We start from the raw sequence: 16,727 nt of genomic DNA, 5'->3' as shown, positions 1-16,727 counted from the left end.
GTTCCATCAGGGCTGAAGGCCCATTCTACCAGAGCCGTGGGTGCATCCTGGGCATTACGACACCAGGCTACGGCTCAACAGGTGTGCCAGGCAGCTACCTGGTCGAGTCTGCACACTTTCACCAAACATTATCAGGTGCATACCTATGCTTCGGCGGACGCCAGCCTAGGTAGAAGAGTCCTGCAGGCGGCAGTTGCCTCCCCGTAGGGGAGGGCTGTCTTGCAGCTCTAACATGAGGTATTTCTTTACCCACCCAGGGACAGCTTTTGGACGTCCCAATCGTCTGGGTCTCCCAATAGAGCGACGAAGAAGAAGGGAATTTTGTTACTTACCGTAAATTCCTTTTCTTCTAGCTCTTATTGGGAGACCCAGCACCCGCCCTGTTGTCCTTCGGGATTGTTGGTTTGTTTGCGGGTACACATGTTGTTCATGTTGAACGGTTTTCAGTTCTCCGATGTTACTCGGAGAGAATTTGTTTAAACCAGTTATTGGCTTTCCTCCTTCTTGCTTTTGCACTAAAACTGGTGAGCCAGTGATCCCACTGGGGGTGTATAGCCAGAAGGGGAGGGGCCTTACACTTTTTAGTGTAATTGCTTTGTGTGGCCTCCGGAGGCAGTGCTATACACCCAATCGTCTGGGTCTCCCAATAAGAGCTAGAAGAAAAGGAATTTACGGTAAGTAACAAAATTCCCTTCTTATGTGCTGTCCCTGTAACAATTTTTATAACGGGGCTCAGGTACATATTACATTTTGGTTTGTTTTTAATGCCTTGCACACCACACAAAAACTCATTACCTGCGAAACTGCTGCCTGGAAACTTCATCACCACAGAAAAAACAGACTGTGAATAACAGTGATGTGCTGGATTGAAAACATTCCTCCAGTCCTGCGCCATTGTAGGATATTGTAACCATCTATGATGAAAAATGAACATCTGAAAACACAATCTCTTAAATATGTATTCTTTTTGAAGTAGCTTTGCATAACACAAATAACATTCCATCAATAGTCAAAACGTGGAAGCCAAAAAGAACCTACCTCCTGGGTGCCTTCTTTCAACACGAACTTTTCGGGAGTGACTGAACAACAGCCGGCTTCCATTATGAGACCTTTCTGTACACTGGCAAAACATACAGCCTTAACATATGCAGCTCTGGAGCCGGTGTTCCTGACTGAGACGGTACCCCTGCTCACACAGTCAGCCATCACTCCACTTAGTGTTGTCATATAGCTGTCCGCCAGCTTTTTAATTCCTTCAAGTATTACATTACTTGTCCCGCCATAACCAGACAGGGGTATCTAAGGGAGCAGGAAATTACATTTAACAAAAGAAATTAGTTATGGCTTCAAAACAACCTGCCTACCTCTATATAAAAAAAAAAAAAGAAAAAAATAACACCAACACTTACAGTAAATTTAATCCCTGGCTGTGAAGGTTTGATCCCAGATTGCTTGATCTCCAGTTTGGCTAACATACAACCTACACGTGTAGGGGAGAACATCAGCTGAACACAAGAATCTTCTTTAGGGTGGATTGTAAGCTCACGATTGTTAGTTAAACGTTCTTCTGGACCAAATGAACTTTGTAACTGCAGAATACAAACCAAAAATTGTTTTTGCCTTTAAAAACTAGTTTAAAAAAAACAAAAAAAAAAAAACAACTAGTGGTCTACTTCTTTGGGATAGTTTTATGACATTATGTTTCAGATCTAAACAAAATTAAACGTTTGCCAGGAGTTGTGGCCAGCAATAATATTGAAGGTATCATTTTTTTTTTGTACAACCACCCTCTCCCCCATAAAACAAAAACAGAATTCTAAACTGTTGCTATGACTCTGGATGTGAGTGAAGAACAAAGATGGAAATGCCTTTAAGAGGTTATCCACTACCCAAATCTCATTACTGTTTTTGCAATAAATGCCTAGGAATAATGATTCTCAAACATTTTCTGCCAATTCTTTTGTATTATGCACATTTTACTTCTTCATCCATGGCATCAGCTCTGCTGTCACAAACATCATTTCCTTTTCCTTTGCAGAACCTTTTGCTCCCTTAGGACTATATTTTCCATCAGATCTTGTGAGCACAGGGCCAGTAATTTCGCTTAAACCCCTCCCATACTTCCCCCAGCTTCAGCGTAGCGTCCCATCTAGGACACTGCTTCCAGCAATGACCAATGCAGTGCACAGAATGCACAGAGCACCAACCCTGGAAATAAATTTTATCCCCTGCTCTTCATGAACTAATCATGTCCTCTGTAACAGGATGGATGTGTATTTTACATAAATATTATATATACACATGTGTGATACAGACAGAGCCAAGAAGTTAGGGAGAAATTGACACGACATCACAGGTAACCAAAGAATTCTTAGCCAGAGACCATGTGACCAGGAGAAAAATTTGGGAAAGCAAGCTATTTACAAAAGCTTATCTATGGCAGTTAAACCCCCATCACATTTAGCGACTTACCAGCGATCCCGAAAACGATGTGACCTGATAAGGATCGCTGGTAAGTCGCTGGGAGGTCGCTGGTGAGATGTCACACAGTCAGATCTTGCCAACGACTCAGTAACGATACAGGTCGCAGTAGCGACCTGTATAACGATACAGATCTCTGCTGTCATTGGGACCCTGTCACACAGTGTCAAACATAGCGATGAGCCTTTGAAGAAAATGGTCCAGGACATTCAGCAACGACCGGCGACCTCACAGCAGGGCCCAGGTCGTTGCTGGATGTCACACACAGCGTCATCGCTAGCAAGATCACTGTTGCGTCACCAAAACCGTGACTCAGCAGCGATGTCGCTAGCGGCGTCGTTTAGCAAGACGTGGCCTTTAGTTGAAATGAAAGGGTCTCAAAGAAGTCGCAAACTACTTAAAAAAGTGTTGTGAAGATAGTTCTAGGAACAGCAAGAAAGGCCTATGTAGGCAGCAGCCTAATGTCCGTTTGAAAATTGTACTGGTAATTGTCGGTACATCTGCAATTTTCTGAAAACCGCCACATAGCAGATCACTCTGCTTAATATCCTAAGTGATTACACAATATGTTAAATGATTGAGGAAATAAAAATTGTGAGTATAACACTTGGGACTCCATTCCAGAGTGGATAGAACCAACCATGCTTTGCAAGCAGTCTTATTACAACCATGTACACGAGTCTGCAGCTTTCTTTGCTTTGCTTCCATTCCTTGTCATTTTAGAATCCCTGTTAGGTTTTCCATCCACGGACAATTATAAAAGGGGTTAAAATCTGCACATATGAAATATTTTGGATATATTTCAGCAAACTATCACTAGTAGTGTAGACAATCCTATGCTTTTTGATGTGTGCACTACAAAATCGCCTACCTGGATTTATTAGCTCAAGAGAGAGGAGTCACTCAGGAGCCTAACTACTAAACCTGTATGAGAGCAACTTAGAATACCTGAAAGCAGTCTTGATCTTGACCCCTTATTAAAAGGCGCAGATGCTGGCTTGAACTTGATGACGTGTTTCTTAACGTTAGTTTCTGCTGTCTGAAAAATAACAGATGAAACTTCCTTAAAAATAATTTGGGAAATTGGTTTCCTTTATGTTTTATTATAAACTTTAAAAGTATGGTAAGAACAATGGGGAAACCAATTAAGCTTTTGACCAGCTTTTGCTTTTTACTCAAGTCACTGGAGTAAGATGCGCCCAATTTAACATTTTAAGAGGTATCTAAAACATGCTCTCGCATCTCCTGCTGTGCCCAATAACCAAATATATGCCAACCATCAGCTGTCATAGGCATGCACCATCAATCATGCCATTTTCTGGAGTAAAGTCTAAATTATTTAGGCTGACAAGCAAGACACCAACACTTCATCTACATTTTTAAAAATTGTGCCATGAGCTTTGTAAAAAGAAAAAAAGTTGCAAATCAGCACAAATATAGTGCGCATCATAATTTGTGACTTTTACACCACAAAACCGGTATAAGTGGATATTTCCCCAATTATACCGGTCAAGGGACAAAATATTTTAAAGCTGATCATTCTAAGCATAATTAAGGCAAAGCAGTTGTGTCACACCAACCTTCACAACACAAAACTTCTTAAGATGAAGATAATTGCAATTTTTAGCGAAGGCTGTTTATAGCCTACTATGAGCTGCTGTCTCAGCCAGCAAAAGTGGCGTACTGGACCAATTAATAGAAAACTTACATGGCTCTTCCAAGGGCAACTCCTCCCCAGGACATGAACTGCTTATTGGAAAGAATAGGTGGTACATCTGAATTATTAAGTGCTAGATTTGCTGAATTCTTGGGTACCGTTAGTTCACCTTCTCCAATCAATGTGACTTCATACTGGGGACCTGAAGGCTGCACAATTATTTTCAAAGAACTGTGAAAAAAGAATTAAACAAGGCATTATATATCTTTATTAATCACAGGCTCAAGCTTCATAGTGGAATATAGCATGTATACCTCGGAGTAGATTTAGAAGACTGTGGAGTGAACTTAACAGCAATTTCTTGTTCTTCTTCAGAGGAAAGAAATAGTTCTTCTGGCTCCACAGTGAAAATGCCATCAACATTTGTACACTGTAAGGGAGGAAACGAACATAAATCCTCTACAAATACCAATTGTTGCTGATGACATTTCTATCAGAGGCCACGAGGCCAGGTTCACAGGTAACGCTCATTCAGCTATGGAAAGATTTCCTTAATTTGCTCTATATCTACGGCAGGTTAGAAGCTTTCTCTCATCATGAGTGTTTTACAAAGCAGATTCTTTGTTCTCTTTCAGGATGCAACTATAAATAAGGATTCAGGATGAACAATTTACATTTTTTACTATAGGTTAGAAGTAACAGGCAAAAAGGGAATTTTGTTTACTTACCGTAAATTCCTTTTCTTCTAGCTCCTATTGGGAGACCCAGACAATTGGGTGTATAGCTTCTGCCTCTGGAGGCCACACAAAGTATTACACTTTAAAAAGTGTAACCCCTCCCCTCTGCCTATACACCCTCCCGTGGACCACGGGCTCCTCAGTTTTGGTGCAAAAGCAGGAAGGAGAAAACTTATAAATTGGTCTAGGGTAAATTCAATCCGAAGGATGTTCGGAGAACTGAAGACCATGAACCAAAAGAACAATTCAACATCAACAATATGTGTACACAAAAAAACAACCAGCCCAAAGGGAACAGGGGCGGGTGCTGGGTCTCCCAATAGGAGCTAGAAGAAAAGGAATTTACGGTAAGTAAACAAAATTCCCTTTTTCTTTGTCGCTCCATTGGGAGACCCAGACAATTGGGACGTCCAAGAGCAGTCCCTGGGTGGGTAAAAGAATACCTGGATAAAAAGCCAAAAACGGCCCCCTCTTACAGGTGGGCAACCGCCGCCTGAAGGACTCGCCTACCTAGACTGGCGTCTGCCGAAGCATAGGCATGCACTTGATAGTGTTTCGTGAAAGTGTGCAGACTAGACCACGTAGCTGCCTGACACACCTGCTGAGCCGTCGCCCGGTGCCGCAATGCCCAGGACGCACCTACGGCTCTGGTAGAATGGGTTTTCAGCCCTGAAGGGAGCGGAAGCGCAGAAGAACGGTAGGCCTCGAGAATCGGTTCCTTGATCCACCGAGCCAAGGTTGACTTGGAGGCCTGAGAGCCCTTACGCTGGCCAGCGACAAGGACAAAGAGCGCGTCTGAACGGCGCAGGGGCGCGGTGCGAGACACGTAGAACCGGAGTGCTCTCACTAGATCCAAAGAGTGCAAATCCTTTTCACACTGGTGAATTGGATTAGGGCAAAAGGAAGGCAAGGAGATATCCTGATTGAGATGAAAAGGGGATACCACCTTAGGGAGAAATTCCGGGACAGGACGCAGAACCACCTTATCCTGGTGGAAAACCAGGAAGGGGGCTTTGCATGACAGCGCTGCAAGCTCAGACACTCTCCGAAGTGATGTGACTGCCACCAGGAAGGCCACCTTCTGCGAAAGACGGGAGAGAGAGATATCCCGCAGCGGCTCAAAAGGCGGCTTTTGAAGAGCCGTCAGAACCCTGCTAAGATCCCAAGGTTCCAACGGACGTTTGTAAGGTGGGACCATGTGGCAGACCCCCTGCAGGAACGTGCGGACCTGCGGAAGTCTGGCTAGTCGCGTTTGAAAAAACACGGAGAGCGCCGACACTTGGCCCTTGAGAGAGCCGAGGGACAAACCCTTGTCCATTCCAGATTGTAGGAATGAAAGGAATGTGGGTAAGGCAAACGGCCATGGAGGAAAACCGTTATCCGCGCACCAGGATAGGAAGATATGTCAAGACCTGTAATAGATCTTGGCGGACGTTGGCTTCCTGGCTTTTCTCATGGTGGCAATGACATCCTGAGATAACCTGACTGTGTGGCCATTGAGTCCTGGCTCCTAGCGTCTTCAGGGTTGAGGGCCACAGAATTCAGATGGAAAAACGGGCCTTGTGACAGCAAGTCTGGGCGGTCTGGAAGTGCCCACGGTTGACCCACCGTGAGATGCCACAGATCCGGATACCACGACCGCCTCGGCCAGTCTGCAGCGACGAGGATGGCGCGACGGCAGTCTGACCTGATCTTGCGAAGTACCCTGGGCAGCATCGCCAGAGGGGGAAACACATAAGGCAGTCGAAACTGCGACCAATCCTGGACTAAAGCGTCCGCTGCCAGAGCTCTGTGATCCTGTGCCTCCTTCCACACAAAGCATAAAACTGAGGAGCCCGTGGTCCACGGGAGGGTGTATAGGCAGAGGGGAGGGGTTACACTTTTTAAAGTGTAATACTTTGTGTGGCCTCCAGAGGCAGAAGCTATACACCCAATTGTCTGGGTCTCCCAATGGAGCGACAAAGAAATAGTTGATAAATACCTGCCTGCTATGTCTGGCGATTCTGTGGCTTCCACTGACATTACAGTGACAGAAGTTGCTGCTCCGCTCTAGTGACTGCGGATGTCATGCTGATTGACAGCCGGCTCCCCGCTGCCTAACTGTAGGAAGTCAGCTGTCAATTAGCTTGATGTCAGCAGTTACGCCCCTAAGACTGCGCAGCTCAGAAGAGGAAGAGGTGCTTTGTTGACGTGAAGAAGCAGAATGATCTCGGAGGAGTGGTCTGCGACTGTTATAAGCAGTCACCAAATAGAACAGGCAGGTAGTCAGCAACTGAGTTAAAATAAATAAATTTTCTTTGTTTATTTAAGAAAAAATTAACCCCTTTTGTTTTGTAGGGGGGAGGGGGTTAAGGGTTAGGCCCACCCCTACATTCGTACCCGGCACACCACGGTCCTGTGTATTATCTGCAAATGCCTTGTTTTGTGATTTTGCCACCAAATGGCAGTGTTGCTCTGTAAAGGCCCTGGAACCTGGCTAGGCAGGAGGAGGAGGATAGCGACAGATATATAGGGGAGAGTTCAGGAAGGGAGGAGAGCAGAAGAGGGACTGGAAAGATGGAAAGTTAGGATGTCTCGGAATAGAGATCCGAACCCTAAGGGTTACCCCTGCGGCTGCGACGAGAAGGTTCCTGAACAAATAGTTGAATCGCATCTCCCACGGAAAGGAGTTTAATCTGGCAGTCGAGGGCTTAGCATCAGTGCCTGCTGTTGGAAAATGGAGGAACCCTCACCCCCTGGAAAAGGTCAGTGTGCCCCTGGTTGGTAATGGGGGTATGTCTGGATGGCCTGTCACTTAGGGGAGATATCTGCATGGAAGCGGACCCCGGGTGACCAAGGAGAGGAGTGACGTAAAGAAAGGGGCCTTAGACTGTAGACGGTGCCCAGGTGCCAGAGGACCAATGGCTGCAACTGTGACGTGTGGATGGAAGAAGATGTACCGGGAATTCCAGGAATAAAGTTGAACTGTTTTTATGAAAAAGACTGAGCCTGAAGTTCATTGCCTGATGAGAGAATGAATGTGCGATGCCTGAGTCTGTAATAGAGTCCTTCCAGTATGTGGTGCAGCGACGGGTAGGTGAGGTGTTAACAGCAGATTGTGCTGTGATCAGTAGTGTAGCTAGCGGGGGGGCACAGGAGGCGGTTGCCCCGGGCCCAGAGGGGGCCCACTAGGAGCTTACGACCTGTGAGTGCTGCAGGGGAAGAGCAGAAATTCTTGCCCGAGTGACGAAAATACATGCTAGTGGTGCTGTCAGGACCTGTGATGATGTAGTGCCCATGTGACCGAGTGGGCAGAGCCACAGTTGCCAGTCAGAAACCAAACATCAAGAGATACTGATTTCTGAAGGAGATGGAAACTTGTAATGAGGTAAGATGGGTGTGCAGGGTGAGTGGCATATGAGGGCTGCAGATTGTGACAAAATAGTATGAAGGGGTGCAGGGTGTTTGAGAGAGGGGTAAGTTGGGGTACAGACTGTGACACATAGGGATGCAGGCAGGGCCGGCTACAGGTTTTTGTGGGCCCCAAGTGAAGGAGTCTCAGAAGGCCCCATCCTCACGTAGACACACACATACAGACATATGTACATATACATACGTATTTTTCGGATTATAAGACGCACTTTTCCTAAAAAAAAATTTGGGAGGAAAATGAGGGGTTCATCTTAAAATCCGAATGTAGCTGGTGGAGAAGAGTCAAAGAAGGCAGGGGCAATGCTATGCAGTGTGCTGCTCTGTGCGTCAGGAGTGCGACTCTGCTCTGTACAAGGCTGTTCTGCTCGCCGCAGCTCTGCTCTGTGCGGGGCTCGGCTCTGTGTGGCTAGCTCTGCATTGTGCAACTCGCTCTGCTATACAGCGCGGCTCTGCACTGTGCGCTGCTGTCCTGCTCGCCGCGGCTCTGCTCTGTGTGGGGCTGCTCTGTACTGGCCATTCTAAAGATGTTGGCGGTGAGGGCTTCTTCAAATAATGGCGCCTAGAATCAGCTCATGCGCAGATGGAGCTCAAGCTCTCATCTGCACATGCGCGGACTCTGGTCGCCATTATTTGAAGAAGCCCTCACAACCGACATCTTCAGAATGCCTTACCGCCCCCCACACAGAGCAGCCCCCCACACAGAGCAGCCCCCCACACAGAGCAGCCCCCCCACACAGAGCAGCCCCCCCACACAGAGCAGCCCCCCCACACAGAGCAGCCCCCCCACACAGAGCAGCCCCCCCACACAGAGCAGCGCCTGCAGTGAGTATCTGGGTCCCCCTCTGTACCACTCACAGCATCGTCATACTCCAGTACCGCCCCTTCCTTCTGTAACCTCTGCTCCTCTGCCAGTCCCCCTTCCTTGGTAAGGACCCCATATTTTTTTTTTCCACTCCAAATTTGGGGAGCATCTGATAACATGAAAAATACGGTATTTAAAAAGAGAAATTAAGAAAAATACAGGTAAACAGACATAAATCTAGACACAGTCATATACACAGACATACATAGATACACACAGACACATTACAGATATTAATTTTGTGAAGCCGGCAGAAGCCTCCTCCCCTCCCCCGCTTGTCTCCATCCAGCTCCTCCTGGGCATGTGTCTGTGTTGCACAGAGAGATGGTCGTCAATAACAGACATGGCCGCGCACAGTGCACACAGACTGCTGTATATACATCACACGAAGGGCTAGGACTACAGAATATACATCACAGGAGTGGCTGGAGGATAAAGTATATAAATGACAGGACGGGCTGTGGGCATATACATTACTGGGGAGCATACATCTTACTCAGGTGCATACAACGCCGGGGGGCATACACATTACTGGGGTGGGTGGCATACGGCTCTGAGGTGGTGGCAGTGCATATGGCTCTGAGGGGCCAGTTTATTCGGCTCTGGGGTGGCAGCACGTACGGGTCTGGCGGTCCCATACAGCTCAAGAAGGGACACCTACTGCCATGAGGGGGCACATACAGCTCAGGAGGGGACCCCATACAGATCGGGGGTGAAACATACAGCTCAGGTGGAGGGGGGGGGGCAATACAGTATGGGAGGACATATGCTGTGCTTAGTGTACTGAGGGACGATGGCTGGAGCTGCGCTACATCTCCTCTTCATATGTGAGACTGGAGCACACCGCGCGGTAGCTCCGCCCACAGATGAACTTCAATGCAGGAGGTGCACAGAGCATTCAACAGTGAATGATGTGTGCCAGTGTGGATTAAAGGGTTGGCAACTGCACTATCCAGGATGCAGGATAGTGCGGCTGCCAACCCAAGCACTACAGTCCCTGGAACTCAGACTAGTGTCCACGGGACTGAAGACGGTGAGTGGACCCCCCAGCTGTCCAGGGCTCCAGCATTTGATCAGGTCTGCCAGATGCTGACGCCGGTCATGGATGCAGGGTGTGTGGAATATGGGGGTTCAGGGTGTTTGAGAGAGATGTAAGTTGGCATACAGGCTGTGTGAGATACATGGATATGGGGTGCACAGTCTGTGGGATATGGGGATGCAGTGTGTGTGATATGGGGGTACAGACTGGGGTGAAGGGTTTGTGGCATATGGGTTGCAGGCTGTGTGGGATATTTGGGTGCAGGTTGTGTGATATAGAGCACCACAAAGGAGGTAAAGATGAGGGACAAGGTAAGTGCTCCACCATGGAGCTGTAGATGGGAGGAACTTTTACTGGAAAGTGTGGGAGGGGGAATAGGAGCATTCACTCAGTATACAGAGTGACAGCACATTATGGGAGGCAGTAAGGACAATGTTTGAGCACAGTATGAGAGGAGCAGTAAACGAGGGACAGTGTGAGGGCACAGTATGAGAGGAGCAGTATACGAGGGACAGTGTGAGGGTACAGTATGAGAGGAGCAGTATACGAGGAACAGTGTGAGGGTACAGTATGAGAGGAGCAGTATATGAGGGACAATGTGAGGGTACAGTATGAGAGGAGCAGTATGTGAGGGACAATGTGAGGGTACAGTATGAGAGGAGCAGTATAAGAGGGACAGTGTGAGGGCATAGTATATGAGGGACAATGTGAGGGTACAGTATGAGAGGAGCAGTATGTGAGGGACAATGTGAGGGTACAGTATGGGGGGAGCAGTATACGAGGGACAATGTGAGGGTACAGTATGGGGGGAGCAGTATAAGAGGGACAGTGTGAGGGCACAGTATGAGAGAAGCAGTATGAGAGAAGCAGTATACGAGGGACAGTGTGAGGGCACAGTATGAGAGGAGCAGTATACGAGGGACAGTGTGAGGGCACAGTATGAGAGGAGCAGTATATGAGGGACAGTGTGAGGGCACAGTATGAGGGGAGCAGTATACGAGGGACAGTGTGAGGGCACAGTATGAGGGGAGCAGTATGAGAGAAGCAGTATACGAGGGACAGTGTGAGGGCACAGTATGAGAGGAGCAGTATACGAGAGACAGTGTGAGGGCACAGTATGAGGGGAGCAGTATACGAGGGACAGTGTGAGGGCACAGTATGAGGGAAGGAGTATATGAGGGACAATGTGAGGGTACAGTATGAGAGGAGCAGTATGTGAGGGACAATGTGAGGGTACAGTATGAGAGGAGCAGTATGTGAGGGACAATGTGAGGGTACGGTATGAGAGGAGTAGTATACGAGGGACAATGTGAGGGTACAGTATGGGGGGAGCAGTATACGAGGGACAATGTGAGGGCACAGTATGAGGGTAGCAGTATATGAGGGACAGTGTGAGGGCACATTGTGAAGGCTGTACGGTGTGAAAAGACAGCAGAGTATGGAGAGGGAGTAGTGTGGAGAGGGGCATGGAAGGTATGGACAATGTGGAGAACATTGTTCACATCACACGTACATTATTTTTCATGGAAAGCATATAGGACATGGTTCATGAGGGGGGGATAGTTTTATAAATACTTTTCATAAAGAAATACAGTGTGGCGGCCATAATTCATGGTGGCGGGATGGTGCAGTGGTTGTAGTATATGAGAGGCACAATGTAGAGGCCATGTATCATTAGGGGGACAGTGTAAGTGTCACTTTTTGGTCAGGGAGTAAAGTGGGGGAAATATTTTGTCAGGTGCACAGTATAATGGTTATTTAGTGCACAGCATGTGCAGATATTTTTTATTTAGATATAATAATGACACTCATATTTTTAGGGCATCGTGTTGGGATATGTTGTGGAAAATCAGAGGAAATGGAAGTCTGTGGAAAGAAGCTGTGTACGTCCAAAGTCATCATGTCGTCTGGATCAGATGAAGAAGAATGGGGTGAGACAAAGCAAATCAGAGGAGAAGTCGTCAATACGGTACCTGGATATAAAGGGAGCATTTACACTGGACAATCCCTGCATTTAAAAAGAATCTGTCACCAGGTTTTGCTCCTCGCCCCTCTGAGACCAGCATAATGTATTGACTGAGACCCTGATTCCAGTGATGTGTCACTTACTGAGCTGTTTGCTGTCATTTTGATAAAAACAATGTTTTCTCTGCTGCAGATCTAGCAGTTATACAGAAGTCTTGAATATGCTGGACAACCTGCAGCATGCCAAGTAGTCCTGTAATGATAATGTACTGCAGATTAATCAGTAATTTTATCAAAACTACACTGAGCAGGTCAGTAAGTGACACATCGCTGGAATCAGGATCTCTGCCCCTATGTTATGCTAGTCTCAGATTAGAGGACAAAAACCTGGTGACAGATTCCCTTTAAATGATAGTCAACCATTTGGTTATATAAAGCCGATCGGCGGCTAATGGCCTGTGACTGCAGACTTGTGAATCCTCATAGCATGCACACAGTGCGCTGTCAGGGTTTTCCAGTGCCAGTGGTGAGAGCGGCCGTCATGTGACCACAAGAGTGCGATTGGCATACTTCTGGCCACATCTGCATGAGGTTTTAGTCTGACTTATTGGTAGGGTACGTTATCAATTTAAGTGCTTAGAACAGCATGAACACCAGCTACGGCCCTGCCGCTGCACTTAACCGTACCAGTCTGCGCATGTACGCTGCAATTTATTTTTTTTCCTCAGACCACTCGGTCTAAGGACAAAATCGTACATGTGCACTGCCTAATTGGATAACATTGGTCCGAACGCGATCCAATATTTTGTTGGATCACACTTGAACCAAAAATACAATTGTCTACACAAGCTATTAGGCTGCAACACCATAGTTGTAAATCTTGTTACCTGGTTAGGGGCCCACTCAGAAGTTTCGCCCCCTCTGAGCCGAACCCTTAGCTACGCCTCTGGCTGTGACCTGTTGTTCCCCCACCTGCACTCACGACTACAATCACTGCCTGCCTCATGCCCTCCACCACACTTTAATGATATATTATTCTGTAATATTATAGTCATATTTATAGGATGGAAAAAATCCCAACCCAATTCAAATATTGAAAAGGAACATACCTTTATTATCAAGTAAGTGGCAATATTTCCTGCATTTTTAAGAGGAAGTTGTTGCTTTGTTGATGAACCCACTTTGCATCTTAAGTGAATGGTCTAAGGAGAAAAAAAAAAAAGGAAAACTAAATAAAACACACACACACACACACACACACACACACACACACAAATAGATTGTCTATGTAAGCAAACCACCACCACAACGTCTACCATAGAAACTGACCTGTAAGTCTTTAGGAGCGTGTATCCTTGCACAGCCAACTCTTGCATGTAATGGGATACTCTTCAACAGGCAAGCAGGACCTGGGCTGTCAACTTCAATATCTATCCTCGCGATAAATTTTTCAGGTGGTCCCAGTGAACTTACTATTGTGAAAGTGTAACATTAGGTTGGTGAATGAGAAAAGGTTCTTAGACGCCTAAAACTGTTCCATAAAAGGCAGATTCATAAAGCGCAAGGGCATGAAAATAAATATTCAACTAGACTACTATCAGTTATTTTCAGCAAGCATTTCTCCAGGGCTCCCTGGTAATACATTACATAAGCATATGGGGGGGGGAATTAAAAAAAAAATTACAAATAATACAGTACTTGGGAAACTTCAAGAGTTACTGTACAATATAATATTAAATAGTGTCTTTGTACCTGCAGAGTTATATGTCTGTGGTGCGTGGAACACAACCCATATCTCAAATATCTCTGGTTCCTGAAATAAATAAATATAAAATCGCTATCATGAAATAGAATGTTTAAATAAAAATATATAAATAAATAGGTCTAGTCACCTTCAATGAGAAGGTTAAAGGCAATGGTTAAGTGAAAAAAACGCTATTAACCTCCGGATATATGATTAATCTGCAGGTTGAGTTCTGAACCTGTCCAGTGCCTGCATTTAGCCAGCTGTCAGTCAGTGACTGGAGCGCAGTTACAGCCATTGCTCCATATGCACTGAGCGGTGACTGAACCCATGCCGGCGCCACCCCAATGACTGGAAAATGAACGCTGCCAGGAGAAATAAAGTTCATTTACACTCGGTAGCGGGGGTATAAGTGCAGGCGTTGGACCAATACAGGACATTATTAACCAGCAGATTAGAAGTGTTGTCCAGTCTAAAGTTGTAAGTCTGCAGTCACTCTGTAACGGCAGGTTAATGAATTCTCTCAGTGCACATAGTGTGGACTGTGGAGATTCGCTGGTCTCTGAGCAGGGAACGGCAGTCACGTGAACGCAATAGTGTGATATTCATGTTCCCGGCCAAAATCTGACTAGAGGACGCAGCCTCACTTCATACAAATTTATTGAGCAAGGCCAATCCCACTAGCCAGACGCGCCCACCCCATGCACTTGTATTAAGCGAGGCTGCGTATACTAGTCGGGTTCTGGCCAGGAACATATCGAACAATTGTGGTCACGTGACTGCCGTTCCCAGCTCAGAAACTGGCAAATCCATGCAGTGCATAGTGCAAGTGCTGGAAGGATTCATATCACTTTAGACTAGACAACCCTATGTCTGTTGTTCATTTTTTATTTTATTTTATTTTCACATGACAGGTTACCTTTAAAAAGAAATTGCAGATAAGAAAAAAACAATGTTAAAAGGCCCAAGAAAGATTTGCAGATTTAATGATATAGTTAGAAAAAGCTAATCAAATGCCATCTTGCATATTTCCATGCCTTAAAGCCTTTTTACACACTGCAACATCGCAAATGACATCGCTGTAACGTCACCGGTTTTGTGACGTAATAGCGACCTCCCCAGCGACATTGCAGTGTGTGAAACACATCAGCGACCTGGCCCCTGCTGTGAAGTTGCTGATCACTACACATCTCTCAGGACCATTCTTTGGTCCCTTGTTTCCCGCTGTGCAGCATGATCGCTAGAAAGTCTGTGTGTAAAGGGGCCTTTACAGCGACTTCGTTAGCGACTTCCCTTTCAAAAAGCTGCTTTACAACGTCCCCAATGACTAGCTAGGTCGTTCTGCAGGTCCGTATCACTGTTGCGTCGTTTTCCAGGTATGCCTGTTTGACAGCTCACCAGCGACTCACTAGAGACTTTGTAGCGATCCCGGCCAGGTTGGGATCGCTGGTGGGATCGCTAGAAAGTCTCAGTGTGTAAAGGGGCCTTAAGGCAGTCATTTCTCCTGGTATGAGATTTTATCTTACATAGTGTACAGATTATTACCAAGGAGATTAACAACCAGAACCTGGCCATGCTACATTCCAGGGGAGGAGTGAATGTCCAAGATCCCAGCCATTGCTCTCCAGCACACCGACATCTATACAGCAGGTAGCTGCTCACCTCCCTCCCAGTCAGCTCCTGACCTAGCACCTATAATACCTATATAATCACAGGCTCCTGGAGTTCACCATTTTTGTTCCTGAGCACTTCTCCTAATCACCGCTATTATTTCCATGAGCGGTGTTATTGTTAAAAAGTCCTGTTATCGCTACAAAAGATAGTGATAAAAGTGTATACTGTACAGTGGCGGGAGGAGATGCCCATCTCCCCCAGGAAGTGAAGAGATTGAAAAGCTGTGCTCTGCTCAATACAACTTCAGAATACCGCTATACCTCTCACCATGTGGGCACATAAGGCTACTTAACCCCTTAACGACCGCCGATACGCCTTTTAACGGCGGTAAATAAGGGTACTTTTTCCGATCCGCCGCTTTTTAACGGCGGTCGGAAAAAAGGGTCTAGCGCCCCCCAGAGTCAGAAAATTTCCGGGGTCTCAGCTGCCGGGGGTAGCTGAGACCCTGGAGATCATGATTCGGGCCGGTTTTTCCGGTCCCCGCTCACCTGATGACCGGTATACACCGTATACCGATCATCAAGTTATAGTAAATGACCGCGCCGGTAAAAAATGATTTATCTCCCATCTGGCATGATCAAACATGCCAGATGGGAGATAAATCTTTTTCCCGGTTCCCTCCGGTCCCCCGGTGTCCCCAAAGTGCCCCCCCCGACCCCCAACCCCCTCCCGAAAATCCAAGATGGCCGCGCGCACCGGCGATCACAGCAGCGCGCCGGCCGCATTTCCACTGTTCCTATGGTTTCTGTCGTATGTGCCATAACACATACGACAGAAACCTGCTCCCTAGGCCCTGCCGGGTCCCCCCCTACCCCACCCCCTGGTGTTCCCCGGTGTCCCCCGGTGTCATACATACCTGTCGCAGCTCTGATCCCCCGCGGCCCCCTCCTCCGGCTCCTTCTCAGCAGACTCCGGTCACATGAGCAGAGCGCAGCTGTCAGCTTCCTGTGTTCAGGACGCTGGCTGCTCGCACTCTGCAGCTGTGACCCAGGGAGGGTGGGTGCAGATTCTTTGCACCCACTCTCCTCAAATGGAGGGTCTGCCCTCCTAGAAAATGGGGGATACGTTCCCTGAACGTGTCCCCCATATTCTAGAAGGTCCAGAGTCGACGTGGGACGTCCAAATGGATTATTGTGGATTTTTTTTTTTTCTTTTCA

At 46.8% G+C, this 16,727-nt stretch overlaps 1 protein-coding gene across 5 annotated transcripts in view; it reads right to left on the bottom strand.

Annotated features, from left to right (window-relative positions):
- Nucleotides 1-16,727, bottom strand: part of CEP192 (centrosomal protein 192) — a 257,759-nt gene that overhangs the window by 59,083 nt on the left and 181,949 nt on the right. For all 5 annotated transcript variants that reach the window (XM_075314589.1, XM_075314592.1, XM_075314593.1 and 2 more), the window contains 9 exons: nucleotides 13,905-13,965; nucleotides 13,482-13,624; nucleotides 13,262-13,354; nucleotides 4,453-4,568; nucleotides 4,190-4,369; nucleotides 3,430-3,520; nucleotides 1,410-1,589; nucleotides 1,039-1,299; nucleotides 796-914 (listed from right to left, as the gene is read on the bottom strand). In XM_075314589.1, the coding sequence (XP_075170704.1) occupies nucleotides 796-914; nucleotides 1,039-1,299; nucleotides 1,410-1,589; nucleotides 3,430-3,520; nucleotides 4,190-4,369; nucleotides 4,453-4,568; nucleotides 13,262-13,354; nucleotides 13,482-13,624; nucleotides 13,905-13,965 (1,244 nt within the window). The remainder of the gene's footprint in view (nucleotides 1-795; nucleotides 915-1,038; nucleotides 1,300-1,409; nucleotides 1,590-3,429; nucleotides 3,521-4,189; nucleotides 4,370-4,452; nucleotides 4,569-13,261; nucleotides 13,355-13,481; nucleotides 13,625-13,904; nucleotides 13,966-16,727) is intronic.

This window comes from Anomaloglossus baeobatrachus, chromosome 6 (genome assembly GCF_048569485.1).
Source record: "Anomaloglossus baeobatrachus isolate aAnoBae1 chromosome 6, aAnoBae1.hap1, whole genome shotgun sequence".
In the NCBI taxonomy this organism is placed as follows: domain Eukaryota; kingdom Metazoa; phylum Chordata; class Amphibia; order Anura; family Aromobatidae; genus Anomaloglossus; species Anomaloglossus baeobatrachus.
The sequence above is the reverse complement of the archived record's forward strand: the minus strand, read 5'-3'. Positions and strand labels throughout refer to the sequence as shown.